Source organism: Cupressus sempervirens, chromosome 8 (assembly GCF_028749045.1).
Source record: "Cupressus sempervirens isolate cs-2001-9-10 chromosome 8, ASM2874904v1, whole genome shotgun sequence".
NCBI lineage: Eukaryota > Viridiplantae > Streptophyta > Pinopsida > Cupressales > Cupressaceae > Cupressus > Cupressus sempervirens.
The window spans coordinates 456,951,799-456,967,356 of NC_143125.1; the positions used below are offsets into that span (position 1 = coordinate 456,951,799).

General features: G+C 35.0%; 1 protein-coding gene across 1 annotated transcript in view; it reads left to right on the plus strand.

The window, feature by feature from the left end:
• The window catches only part of SR (serine racemase), a 218,527-nt gene that overhangs the window by 76,444 nt on the left and 126,525 nt on the right, over positions 1-15,558 (plus strand). Inside the window, exons 2-3 of the mRNA XM_089798071.1 lie at positions 14,851-15,047; positions 15,372-15,458. Coding sequence (XP_089654197.1) covers positions 14,851-15,047; positions 15,372-15,458 — 284 coding nt within the window. The remainder of the gene's footprint in view (positions 1-14,850; positions 15,048-15,371; positions 15,459-15,558) is intronic.

Sequence of the window (15,558 nt, forward strand, 5' to 3'; positions counted from 1 at the left end):
GGAGATTCAAACCTTCACTACTGATCCAGAGTCAACTTATATGGAGATTCCTTCTGATGAAATATTTGTGTTTTGGGATTTTTGTGTTGCAGCGCAAGCACAAGACATGTACTCGCCATCCAAATCCAAAGGCAAAATGAAATATCAATATTATAAGGAATTGGCTCATGCAACTCCTTTAGTCATATCTATTTTGGATGATGTATTGGACACAAAGATTGGTCATGTGGATGTGGCTGATTTTCTACAAAGAGTTGAAGCTCTAGCTAGTCATCAAATGAAGCGTATTAAGAGAAGCAACATTCACCTGGTGTCTACATTTCCTATGGCAGCTATAGAACTTGATTTCATTTTTGGATGTGCACGATGTTTCACTCCTAAGACGAAGACTATCAAAGATGCCGATGGCAAGGTTATCATTGGCCTTGATCTTGAGATCATTGAGCAAATTTTCAAGGTTCCACATAAAGAAGAGTGTGCTGATTTGACCAAAGAATCATCATTGGCATGTTGGAATGAGCAAAAGGGTAATTATCAGAAGTATCTCAACCTTTACTGGTTAGACAATAAGAGAAGCAACTTCTCTAGATGGCCAAAGACCGTTCATCGATCAAATTTCAAACAAAAATATAAGGATTTCATCATCTTTCTCAGCAAGATTTGTGGCTTTAAAGATTCTGCTGATTTTGAACCATGAATGCATAAGTTTATGTTTCAAATTATGGAGAATAAAGAACACATCTTTTGGGGAGAACTCATCAGTACTACATTTTGCCAACATATATGCAATGTGGGAACGTTAGTGCCCTTCTACATGAATTCTTATCTTGTTTACATTACTGCTGCCATGGGATCTTTCTCTGATCTTTCTACCAAGGGAGATTGTTTTCAGTTTCCTATTTGGAATTATTATGATCAAATCACTTTGGCAAACAGTAAATTCCATTATAGAAGAGTCCAAGATGCTTTCTTTGGGCATTTCCGGTGCTTGTTCAATAAGTAGTTATTTGTCAAAAGAGTATCTGATGTAGCATGGGAGAAGGTGAATCAATACGGCTGTATTTTTCTTCAGTTTCCCACTTTCACATCTTTGAGAGTTGGATATTTTAAAGGTGAGCCGTATACCTTACCTAGGTATGCTACAGATTGAATCATCTTGATGGAGCTAGCTAGATAGCTCATGGACGTGCAGAGTAATCAACATACTTTGCATAGGCCTAATTTTGGCATTACCTCAGCTAAACCATTGGCTTGGCAATTATTTGATCATTTCAGTTCCTAAAGCAAAAAACATGGAAGCAAAGTTACAATTGATCACCTTGAAGAAGTTCAAAGCTAGATACGGTTTTGACTACCAAGAGATGAATTATCAGATGAAAAGAGCCTACACTCATGTTCATCGCATCAAAGATATCTGGATTGATATGAGGACAGAGCTTGACATTCTGAAGATGGACTACTGCAGATTAACCTTGCAGTAGATAATTGATTTTAACATGTTGGAAATTCCTTTAGATTTCCAAATTGAAAATGATGGCAACATCCTTGATCCGGAATTTCATCAAGTTGGCTTTGATAAAAAGTGTCTGTTTCCTATTCAATGGCAACAAAAGGAAGGTACGCCTGTCATGGATAGATTTCAATCCATCTCAGTAAACACCAATAAATGGTTGAAAAGTAAAGGCCTCAAAAGAGTAAATCCTAAGATGGGTTTGGATTGTGGAAGTTTTGGTCCTCCTGGTAGGAAGTCACAATTGGAGATCATAGGAAAAGATGGTGTCTCATCTTTTGATACTAAGGGTTCTCTCAAATTCAAATTAAAGGGCGGAAAATGAGCTAATTCATTTCAAGTTTTTGAACCAATTCAAGAATCAGAAGAGGAATTGGAAATAGAATTTGATAAAGGAGATTCAGATGAAGAAGGGGAAATCACGATCATATCTCCTCCAAAGCCTGCACAAGCTTGTATATCTTCTATACATGAAGAATCTTTTCTGCATGAGGTTGATGATGTTGTGGATTCGTTCTCCACCATTTTCACTCCTTCCATTCCTGTTTTGGAGGTTAATATCATGGCTCTTCCTATTTCCTCTGCTGCTCCTCGCGTCCCTACACACAAACAATACAATCATTTAGCAAATGTTTTTGAAGATTTTTCAACTCTTACTAGTGGTCAAGTTTCCCAACTTGATACATCTTTGATAGGATTTGAGCTTTTCATGACGAAGTCTTTTTAGCATGTTCCTATGCCTTCAACTATGCAAACTGAATCTTGCTTCATTACAATAGAAATACAATCAAGATCAATGCCAATGGTTTCCACTGTACCTGCTTCTACGGATGAAAATTTCAGCTTTTCTACATGGTTGAGCAAATAACAACAAAGAGGAGGAAAGTGGTTGTTCCTCTGGACAATCTTCCTGTTAAGAAGACCAAATCCAAATCTTTGAAAGACAAATCCAAATCTTTGAAAGACAAGATTGTTTCTAGAATTTTGGTTGATTCTGATAAAACCAAATTTGTTGAGGTTGCTGAGCCCCTAGTGGATAAACTTGTTGAGGAACTCACTCGTTCTGACTACAAGTTTACTAAGGTTGAAATTGGAAATCAATCATGTTTGGGTTGTTTGCAAGATGCATTGGCTAATGTATCAAAGAGCAATCATGAACTTTGGGAAAAGAAGAATCAACTGAAACAGGAGGTCTTTTGTTTGAATGAGATTATCCAAAAACAATCTTTTTAGAGTGTTGTTGTTATGTTTCAAATGTCTAAGGAGAGAAAGCTGATAGAAGCCGCCAAGTCTTGGATACAGGAAATCATTTCTGAAGGAGTTCGAGCTATTACAGAATCATTTGCAATTCTTAGGTGTGTCAAAGAGATGAACGAAATGGAGCAAAACTTATTCTCTTCTTTGACCCAAGAAGCAGATAACTTGAAGGAAATCCTTGATGATTGGGATGAAATGATAAAATTTGATCTGGATGCTATGGTCTCATGTGACATTCTTCCATCATGTGAAATGTTCTTTAGGTTTCAAGGATTGATTGGTTACAAAGAGGAGACATTGAGGAAGCTGATCACAAAGTTGCAGGTGGCCTTTGGAGATTGTCAAGCAGTTGAAACAAGTGTTACTTGTAATTTGGAACAAATGGGATGCCGTGTTATTGATGAGTTTGGTAATCTTATTGCAACAGAGAGAGTAAATTCAGAATATACAATCAGGATCAATGCTGATGTAGATTTTGAAGATTTTGGTTTGCACACGATGAATACGTTTGTTTTGTATAAGTCTTTGAAAAAACACTTGTTAGATACTACAGAAGCAAATTCCAAAGTTGTGCAATCAGCATATGAAAATGCAGTGAGAGTAGAAGCCATATCAAAGACTATGGAAATTGTTGATCTTCCCACAATGCGTGACATCGTTGTCGAATTCAAGGCACTGAGAAACAATCTCTAAGATTGTTGTTTTGTTTTTATTTCATGTTGGTATTTGTAAGGATGCATTAAATGAAAAAGTGTAATTACATATAATGCGAGTTACATGTATGTAGAAGAATGTAATGCAAGTTGCATGTAACCCTTTATTTTCTTTTGTAGTTAGACTAGGTCAAAGTTGGTTCAGTTGCTCTCATTTTTTCCTCCACCTTTTTCTCAACTCCTATGCCTATATAAAGGAGTGCCCGCTCATTGTAAAATCATCATCTTTATGCAAGAGAGCTCTTGAGAAATTGTACCAGCAGAACTTTGTTTGTGTAAGCACTATTTTGAGAGAAAGTGAATACAAAGGAGCATCTGAGACTTAACATTGATTAAGTGAGATTGTTATTTGTGTGAGTTGTAAGCTTTGTCTACTATTCATCCAAGTTATCTTTGATTCATATTATCTTGTGTTATTGGTAATTGTATCTTGTGAATTGAATAGAAAATAGTTAAGAAATAATTGAAGTCAGAGCTTTGACCAGGAGCAATTGTGAGAATATATAGCTAGAAGCTTTGTCTGTAGCTTATATTTTCATTCTTAATTCGCAAAATAGTTAAGTTATTCTTACTTTTAGGAGTCTTTGTGCCCTAATTGTAAAGCTTGTCCATATAGAAGTATGACCAGACTTAGAGCCAAACCGGTACATTTTTAGCTAGCCTTTGAGTTAGTGAAGGCTTATCAGTATCACTATTTCTAGCTCTTGATAGAAATGTAGTTAGAGATTCAGCTTGCCCATTACTCGCTGTACGAGTAAGTGGATCCTTTCTTGAAAGATAAAAAGAAAGGAAATTGGTAACACCCAGTTTATAAAAATCTCTTGACCTCTTGCTTACCTTGAGTTGATTCAAGGAACGGTGAGAAGGCGGAGCTTTCCCTTTAAGGTAGGAGAGACTCCGTCTCACACGCTGTGGCTGGTCATTCTATTTTCTGACTAAATTTTTACCAGTCGGTTGAGAGATGCATACAAATGGGTGGTTGATTGTGAAAAATGCAAATTGTTCTTAGGTAAACCACAACTTATAGCTTTACCATTAAGGCCTATGATTATTGATGAACCTTTTAAGTAATGGGGATTGGATTTCATTAGTCCTGTTAATCCCCCACCTAACACTGGGCATACTCATATTTTAACAACAATGAAGTATTTCACAAAATGGGTGGAGTCTACCCCTGTTAAAAAGACTACCTCTAAAGTGGTATGTAATCTTCTTAAAGAGAGCACCCTGGTTTGATTTGGATTTCTGGAAGAAATAAGTATGTTTTGCGATGATCATGGTATTTTTCTGGTACAATCCTCAAATTAGTACTCTCAAGGGAATGGGCAAGCTAAGGCCAGCAACAAGAACTTGATTTCTATCATTAGGAAGCTCGTGAATGATAATGCAAGACACTGGCATAAATGCTTTATGAAGCTTTATGGGGTGATAAAACTTTGTTGAAAAGAGCCATTGGTATGACCCCCTTTAAATTAGTATATGGTGTTGAAGCACAATTATCCTTACATTTGTAACTGTCAGTTGCTAAGTTGTAAAAGGTAATTGAAGATGAGTTGTTTCAAAATACACTAGAAAAGCGAATAATGTACCTAACAAAGATTGAAGAAGAACATATAAAATTGGTTGATCATATTATTGTCCACCAAGCTTGAGTGAAAGGGATATCTGACCAAAGGGCTAGGCTGAGGTAATTCACAGTGGGAGATCAAATATTGCTCTGGGATAAGTAGAGGGAGCTAAAAGGAGCTCATGGAAAGTTTGATCCTTTGTGGAAGGTCCCATTTATAATCAATCAGGTATTGGGATCTAATTCTTTCAAACTTGAATATTCAGATGGAACCATACTACCCTTGTCTTATATTGGGTAGGATTAAAAAGTTTATCATCTTTAAGATAAGAGTCCCCCATTTTGTAAATAGCTTTAAGTTGTGCGTTAATTGTTTGTTTCTTATTGTTGTGTCGTTCCTTCCTGGTGTTAGTTTTTGTGTGTGCGTATCCAAAGCTAGGTTCATTTTGGATCCTTCTCAATGTTGGTACCTAGTCAAAAGCTGATGTTACCCCCTATTTTTGTCGATGTTAAGTTTCCTTTATCAACCAAGAATAGGAGGATTATGTTACATTTTCATTCAAGATTGTTGGCAAATTGTTGTTGGGCTATAATATGTCCCTTATGTTTCATTCAATAACTTCAATTTTGTCTTCATAAACCTCTGCGTTGGACCAATCTCAAGTTCAAAGGTCAAGTTCATATAACAATTCTTTATGTTATGTGGCTTTGTGGAGAAAATTAGGTATCAGTCAAGTGGTGTCCTCTCTTGAACTTGAACCATTGAACTACATCTCGATAGGTTCATGGTATAAAGTTCATGGGCTAGTGGTATGTAGATGTTAATTTCCAAGCCTTGTGGGTCGATAAGTTGCTCGTTGTCTGTCAAGTGTCCAAAACTATCTAAGTTGTTTTGATATCTATATTGAACTTGAAACTTTGAATTGTGTTCTGACAAGGTTCAAAGTTTAAAGTTTTAAGATTTTCTTATGTAGGAGATGGAAGCACTAAAGCAAGGTGGAGGAATAAATGTAGGAAAGGGAATATTCTAAGGGGTGGAAATTTAAAATGTTATAAAAAGAAGCTAATCATGAGAACTTAAGCCCAATGTGTGGAGTTGACTAATTAATGCATTTGTTAGGATAGTGTCAAATCGCGAACTACTTCCCATGTTTGGGTGAGCTATTTGAAGTGTGTGGATTTACTATCTGGGATTTTCTGCCTTTTTATACATCTGTTGGGAATTAATCTTCATCATGAAGTGGTGAACTGCAAAGTAGGAGCAACGAAGTTAGACATGGTATCACTCTTTAGAATAAAAAGGATTGATGAGTATAACAAGTGAGTTTCAATTATTTTCTTTTGCGCCATTACTCCTTGCACAAGAAGAAACAAACATTAAATTTTTTGTTTGCAAGTAGAAGTTCTTATATATTTTAAAAGTTTCCTTGAATTATAAAGAAGTGGTTATATCATGAGGCATGTTTTGTTCTTTGTTGGCACCTCATGTAGCATGTAGAATTTTCTTGTGCGAAGTTCGTGCTTACATGCGATCTTCCATGGCATTACATGTGGCTTCTTGGATCTCGTGTGGACCTATTTCTAAGCTTGTGGCTCTTCATGTGCTTATTTGTGAGGTCGCTGATTTTCCTTTGGGGATAGGATTGATCTGTTGTAATACATTTTCTTATTTTCGAAATTGTAATCTCTTAGTTGACCTATGTGACCTGATGGTTATATATTGTAATGTAAGTGATGTTTAGAGAGAACACTGAAGAAGACAAGATCTAGAGGTTAAGCTCTTGAGAATAGAAGCTCACATTTTGGATTTCTGTTGTAATTAGAAGGCTGCAATTAGGTAGGCCTTATGCCTAGCAAATTGTAATCAAATTCCATTGGATGTGCATGTAATCAATTGAATTCAGTCATTTCCTATCTGTTGGTGTTGTGCTTCCGTGTGTCTACTCTTGTTGCTTGGTTTGGGACATCTCCCTTGGCGATTCTCCTACCTAGCTTGCGTCAAACATATTAGTTTGGATGCAAAAAATACTAGAAAATAAGGACCACTTCATCACAAAGTTGCAATTTCTTTATCGTGTTATATCAAATGCCAAGATACTTGCACCGACCATTGTATGTGTTAGTCTGGAAAATTCAGTCAAAAGTGTGGGTTCAATAAGCCATCAATATGCATTCATTAGTTGTCATAATTTCAGTAATACATTGAAGTACTATGTTAAGCAAGTCAAATGTGATAGAAAAAAAGTTGAAGGACAAATCACAACATTGCACACATCCTTTTCCAAATAGGATATCCCTTCTAAAAGAGGATGTTGAAAACAACGAAAACGAACGCTTTGATTTGAAAAAGAAACTTGTGTTGTGCATTTCTAGAAAATGCTTACAACCGTTATACACATAGAGATAAGATAAGAGTATAATGGTTAATGCAAGCTAGTTTTACACAAATTTTATGTGTTATTTGGCATCTCTTTGATTTGTAGCTTCATTACTCTTCATAGATCATTATCATTCTTGGTGATTTAAGTCTTGTTGGTGAGTCTTTTTTGACACCCCACAACACTGAATAAAATACTAAGGTATCTTATCCTCTCTTGAGCGAAATTTTGTGTAGTGCTAAGATTGTGAAAGATCATACAAATGACTACAAGCTCAATGGTCTTTATGATAATGTTGGGAACACAAAGGGACCTATGTTGGAATTGTTTTTCACTTCTTTTATAGTGTTGATTGGAACTTCTTCATTGAATATTTCAATTTCATGATGCTTTTTTGAATAAAGAAAACTGAAAAAAACTAAAATTAAAATCGAAAGAGATAGAAGGATCTAAATCTACTCCTAAGGACAATGATATCAATGGGAAAATTCCAAAATAACCAAGTTCTACTTTGCCAAGATCAAGTACAACTCTGCAAGAACTGGTGCAATCTTCTAAGGGTTATGCTAAGAATTTTCATATCATAATGAATAATGCACATTAAATGATCGAAGTTGCATCTATATAGAAGGGCTCAAACTAAATTTACATTACAACTTATAATCGACAAGATGCAAAAAGTAGGAGCTATGGAAATTTATCAAACACCATTACAATTTTCCATTGAAATCAAAGCACTTTATGTAATGATTGAGAAATTGAAGGAACACCATGCAATAAGTTGAAACAAACATGAATCCACCATATCTTCCGCGGACTCATTTTTTATATCCCAAGTCTTACAACAAGGTCTTCTCCTTCTTGTAACATGCTAATTTTCCTAACCATAAATAATAAAATTATGTTACTTTCCAAATACACATGAAAGAGAGATAGTTATAATAACTATTTTACATATTCAATTGAAAGAGATTAACGGTTATAACATATTAACTGAATCCTAGATATTTGAAAAGAGCATAACTAATTAACTACTTGAAGATTATAACAATATCAATTATCTATATCTTCAATTGAACTAGAAATTACATAAAAATAAAATACCCGATAAAAGAAGATATCTTGAAATGCAGATCCTTTTGTGTTGAGCAAGTCTTGGCATCAGGTGGAGAGGAGAAACATTGCCAAAGGCTTAGCCTCCCAATCGTGGACCCTAAGTATTCCCACTCAATCTCAACTGAGAAAGACCCTCCCTATGCGAGATTAGACATGGGACACCACTAGTCCTGCCACTTGAGCTTTCTAGTGTTAGAGTGTCATCTATACAACCAACTAGGCCATGGAGTCCTTCCCATCAACCCATCTATCTAATTGCAAGTTATCCTGACCTCTAATGATCACAACAACTAGTATGCCACTAGCCCACCTTGGCCAAGGATTTGCATGGACACTATGCACCCGATCGCCCATCGCTTGAAACAAGACTAAACTTTAGACCACCATGAGCTGACTCAGTTTTTTAGGTTTTCTTATGTTCATTAACTATTAAATTGTTACTGAATTCTCTCTCATCTTTTAGTTATAATCAACGACACTTTGAATGCAATTTGTAGCTATGACTCAATGGTACTATGAATCCAATTTGTAGATGGCAAATGAAATCGTAGATAGCAAATAGTATTGTAATCACCAATATGGAGAGTGATCATGGGTATGAATGCAATTGCCTATATAGGAATGAATTTCTTGTTTCAAATGCATGCTTGATGGAGTTACAAGCAAGATGAGGAAAGGTGACAGAGAGATGAGTTACATTCTTGGCTAAAATGCAAGAGTCACGACTAAAAGACCGGTAAGAACAAATGTCCGATGAACACAATAACATCATAGATGGCTGAAATTATTAAGGGCTGATGAAAGAAATAAAACTATAGGCCATTGGAAAAAAAATATAAGGCCAATGAAATAATAATATTACAACATTGACATAAGGTGGAATCAATAATTTTCTCACAATGTGTCAATATAAAGACACCATCTTGTATCTACATTTAATTGTATATGCATGTACTCATATACACATATACATATATGTATTTAATATTCTAAATATACGTATCTTGTGTTATGTCATATTTTAAGTCAGCTTATACATTCATGTACGTTAATGTTGAGTTTTGGATGCAATAATAATAAAGAAGACTAGAGTCATTGTTGGAGTTGCCTAATAAGAGACTCCTATTTGATTTGATAATGGTGACATTATGTTATTGCCATGTGTCCCAGATGATGTTTTAGATCACAAGTCCTAACTGATGACTTTTGAGTGATTTTAGGTGTTTGTGGAGTTTGCTTTGAGTTGTCATCATGAAGACTTGGTGAAGGGAGAGTTTGAGATGATTAGGATGTTTCTTTTGGAATTCCTAGAGTTCTTTTAGGAGTAGTCTTCTCTTTTATCCGAGCTACAGTCCCTTTTTTTGGGGAGAGACTATTGAGTTTGAGGATGGTTATATACTTCTCATTTTTGAAGAAGGGGTTTAGAATTTTGGGAGCAGATTTATGCATATGTGACAGATTTTTGTCCTTGGCATTATCCTTTGTTATTCTGGACTGTTCAAGCAGATCTATTGTTCTTTTGGCCTTCATGCATTATAGAGTTTCCTGGACTCATTTATTGGAGAGATATCTGGTTGTATACTTGGTGATTGATGCTAATTGATGTGCTTTGTTAAGAAACCTTTTGGTAATGTCTCATTTCTGAATCTTCCATAATTATATTAATTATTCATAGGTCATGATTTGTGCACTTAGCTGATATTTCTGAATGTGATTAATTTCCTTTCCTAATATCCAGTTAGAGTCTCCTCTTAAAGTACTTATATGCATAAAGGATTCTTCTGAAAGTGATTGGTTTATCTGTTAAGTTTGTTCATTATGTGGAAGTAAAACATCAATCTGCACTTCATATTTGGTGTATCACCTTCGATTTCTGCATTTTTAAAGTTTTCCATTAAAAATTCTTTTTTCATCCCTTTTCCATCAAATATTTACAGTTTTCATTAGGATGGGTGAAATATCAAGTAATATCATAGAAGAACCGACCTAGAATCTAGAGGTTTAGTCAAGTTATAGGTAACACACACCTTTGATTGATCCCATGTTACTTCAAAATTACCAAAGTTTTAGGACCTTAGCATTTGGGTGCAAGTTTTGGAGTTAACAATATCTTTTGTGTTTGTTTATTGTGATGTGCTTCCCTCATATTCTACTTGCTATATGTTTGTTTAGATTTGTTTAAATGACTCTCGTTGCCCCATTGACGCAAGGTGATAAAAGAATCGAATTGTCATATCATTCATCTATTTGTATCTCAATTCTTCTATGTATTGTTACATGTGTTGTACACATGCCAGTGTTTGTACATGTATCCTTGTGTATGTCCGCTTGGATTTGTGAGATGGTACGTCAATTCTTTTTGATCTGCATGATGGTAGTCCAAAAAGACTTTTCTTCATAAGTCTTATGTGTCTTTCTTCCATTGTGTTGTTTCCTTTGTGGAATGATGAAATTTTATTTCTAATAATATTTACATATATTATCTCATGATTATACTGACCCTGAAGTTAGTAGATTCCTTTTGTGCTCTCAATATGTTATGTCATCATTTCCCTTGATTTGTCTTATCTTGGAGGCATTTCACAGTGAAAATGTATCTAAGTGGCTATACTTATGCTCCATTAAGCCATTGCTTCTGTTAAAGTGTTAAGCAATGACTTTAACATGAGGGCATACGCTTTGCTCACTTTTTGCACACACACACTTATTGATAGCTTATACACATACACACTTGTGAATCTCTTTATGAATTATGCACAATCCTAAAGAATGGATTCTCCATGCACACCTTCATGGAAGTGAGTATCCTTAGGATTGGGTCTCTCTTTCTTTTGCACTTTTAAATATGCTAAATCTCATACATGGGCAACGCATTCAAGCACATATGCAAAGTCACATATACGCGTAACACAATATTTATTTTGTATTTTTGCATGATCCACAATGAGATGTACATTTCTCATTGACAAATTAATCACACACCTTCTTTCTCTACTTCTCTCAGTCAGAGACTTCTCTCTTATTATGATCTTCGAGTTAGCAAAGACTCAAATCCCTTGGGGGCTTGATGGATTCTTTGTCTCCTTGATCGTAATAAAATTTTCTCATGCCTTGTGCTCTACTTGACCAAGAGTTTGGATCGAGTCCATAATCTCACTTAAGTGGGGGCTAAATGTACCATCTTAAATTGGAAGCACATCAATTTAATGATGATTTAAAACCTATCTAGTGAGATTTAATGCTAGACGTGCATTTAATTTGTATTTCCCATCTTCTTATCTTTCATAGGTCCTCCTTGGTATTCCTATTCCACAACACAAAGTTCAAGGTGGGATCTATCCATTTGGGTCCTCCCTTTCCTCTTTCTTATCACCTGGAATATTTTTTTCGCACCAAAATTGGGTTTTCTCAGAATCTGCACCTGATTTCTGGAAACAGCGACCTATTGTGGGACCCCAAAGGATTCCTGTGGATTTCTAGACATAGTTTGTAGGAACATAGTGTGTCCTTGCTCAAGTAGGGACATAGTGCATTCATGCATGGGAATCAGAGACACAATGCATCCCTACTTGGGACCCATTTTTGGTTGCCTTCTCGGGACAAGTTTTAGGGTTGATTCAAGGTGTTGATTTTAAGGCCCAGTCAGCCGTTGGAAGAAATTTTATTCCAATTCCTATATAAGCTCATCCATTTGCCTCATTTTCCATCCCATATCATCCACCATTCATATGCACAAGCAATCCACAAGCACTCAAGCATTCAAGTGTTCAGGTATTCAAGCAATCTTCAAAGGAGATCCTTTTGCAAGCCACTGGAGATGAAATCTCTTGTATTCAAGGAGCTTTCAAGGAGTTCATTTAGGGGCTTCATATCTCTTCCATGTTCATGTCACAACCTTTCAAGATCTAGCTTCCTTCATTGATGATAGTGGAGCTTGTCATCAAGGAAGATCTTCTACATTCACCCTTCTACATTGACATCCTCTTGATCCATTCAATTGGTAAAGCGAGCTCATTGCATTTGATTTGAGATATCCTACTATTGTAAGGTGAATTTGTGCATTACTTTACATTTCTAGCATTTAATTTATTTTAATTTCAAGGTTAATTCCTAAATTGGGGTTTAACCTCCCATCAACAAAACAAAAACCCTTTTTCTTGCAGGTTGCAGATATTGGAAGGAAAAACAAAGTTTAGATCTAGATACTCTTTTTATAGAACTTCGGAGATCCCAAAATTGTTTCACGATCAAACACTATTGACCAAGGACGCACTACAGCCTTGCCAAGTTGACCTTGCTGCCTTAGGTCAACTTTGCCAGACAACCAAAAGATTTCCTGGTTTCGGAGATCTCACTGTTTCAATTATGAATTAGATTTGCATGCTGGTTGGAGTTGTGCAGACATTAGAAATCAGATCTCATATTCCTCCTCATTCTCAAGGCAAGTCACTTAATTGCTTTCTTTATTGCAGCACATCTACTTTCTTTATCTATATTCTTAATTGCACTTCATAACTCTTGCGACATTAGGGTTTTAAGGATCTTGCATTCTTTCTCTAATTCTCTAATTATTAGATCTTGGTTGGCACTAATCTTCTTAGATCTAATTACCTTAGAGTTGGAATTGAAAGGATTAATCTCCTCAACTTCCCTTTGAGGTACAAGGTGAATCATCCGTGAATCATCCCCCGAAATGTGAAGTAGTTGAGACTTATTCTGATTGCTTTACATTTCACCTCGCACAATTCTTATATCCATATTCTCCAATGAGGAATTGTAATGAATAGGACGTGTCTTATGTCTCTTGAGACTAATCCCTCTTGATAATGATTACTAATTGCCCCTTTGGTTAATGATAATCACATCCTTAAGAGCATGACCATTCGTCAGATACTCTATTGCACCCTTCCTTTATGACGTAAACTGCAGTTATATCCCACCACATAATAATTCTTACATGGAAGACTATAGTCATTGCTCCTATTAATGTATCCTTATATTTAAACATCAATCAATATTACAATGTATCAATCATCCATTTGTGGTCAATACATTGGGTAGTAATAACATTATTCGACTCCTTCCTCCAATTGCATATTTGTACTGCTCTTTCCTCTCATCATACAAAGTCAACTTTTGAAGTCCTAGTGCAATCAACCACAAATTAATGTCATGATTAGATTTGAAGTACTTGTGCAATCGAGCACAAATTAATATCATGCTTTGCTTCTAATCATGTAAATCTATATGGTAGCGATGTCTTGGCTTGATATTGATAAGGGTTTTCCGTAGCTATCATGTGTTTGACTAATTGCTGTTTTCTTTGAATTATTCCTTGCTTTTGATATAATCACTAATATATATAAATAGTCGAGGTCCCATGTTGATATATATGTTCAATCGATAATGTAACATTATAATTTATATGTCTACTACTTATTTAATAATAAAATTAATAATGTACATAATTTGTTAATAACATTATTATTTATATTATTGGCTAATAGAATATTCATTGTATATATAATTGATATTTACTAATCTTGAACATTAATCATTTATTTATTTATATTTCAAATCTATTACGACTTAAATTCATTAGAAGAAGGGGATATTACATCCTACTGCTAATATACTCTTGATTGCTGCTGAACATATCCTCTGATTTTTCTCATACTTCGCATTCTTTGTTGTTCATCCAAGACATGCCTGTGCCAAATAACCACCATAAAACCATATTTTATATTTGAAAGACATGTATATGTAATTCCTTTTACTTGAATTTATGCATACTAATTTTTTTTGACTGAATTTGGTCTAATATTTAATTTCTGTAGTGTGAAAAACACAATTTCTAAGAATCTATTGTTTATTTTTTGGCAAGCATAATTAACATTAGACTACACAATGGTATAAGTGTTACTTGAGATATTGTATTATCTATTCTAGCTTCAAAGCTCTGTATTACTTGATTTGGATTTTATGGGCAGAGTACCTTGTGAAAAAATTCTTGGCTATAAACCAACTAGTCTGTCTGTAGACAAAAGCAGTTTGAGTCTGCATGATGGTTAATTTATTATTTCATGTTAGATATTCTATTTGAGATTCCAACATTGTTGTTTGATTGTAATTTTTTATCCTTACATTATAATGGAAAGTTATTTCATACTATTGATCCCTGCAGACAGATTTTAGACAATCTATTACACAAAATGCATATATCATTTTTCTTTTGAGCGAGTTCTCTTTCCATGTATGGCCTTGAATTAAGAAGCAGACTTTTCGTGTTGTCAATTTTATAATTTTTAGATGGAAACAGCAACAGCTGTGGCAGAACTGGAAACTGAAAAACAGCAGGGAACTTATGCTGCAGATATCTTGAAAATACAAGAAGCTAGAGTTCGTATTGGAACATATATCAATAAAACACCGGTTCTATCTTCAACATCTTTAAATGTACTTGCAGGAAGGACACTTTTCTTCAAATGTGAAATCTTCCAGAAAGGGTGAGTGTTTTAATGATCTCAAATTATTCTTTACCAAAACCATATTTTTCAAGCTTTGCCTCGGATGCTGTGAGAAAAAAATTCCAAGATATCCAAGAATCTTCTTCTTTGCACAGTGCACAAGGATAATGATTATTATAGTCATTATTATGAATCTTTTTATGTTCCTACTTTCTTGCCTTTGGTATTTGAAAATTGAAGTTTATTTGTTTAAAGAAATAACTACTCTATTCCTTTTTTGTCGTTATCTGTTTGTCATGGTCTTTTACTTTGGTTGCAATGTTCTATTGGTCTGTTTGATCATTTCATTTTGGTTGCCTTCAGTGGAGCTTTCAAATTTAGAGGTGCTTGCAATGCTGTGTTTTCTCTTCCAGCAGATATGGTAGAGAAGGGTGTTGTGACCCACAGCAGGTATCATATTGTGCAAAAGTTGGAAGTTGCACATATTATTGGGGACTGAACCCTTCGAAGGAAATACGTCCTTTCAAGTCTTTTCTGAATTCAAATGCAA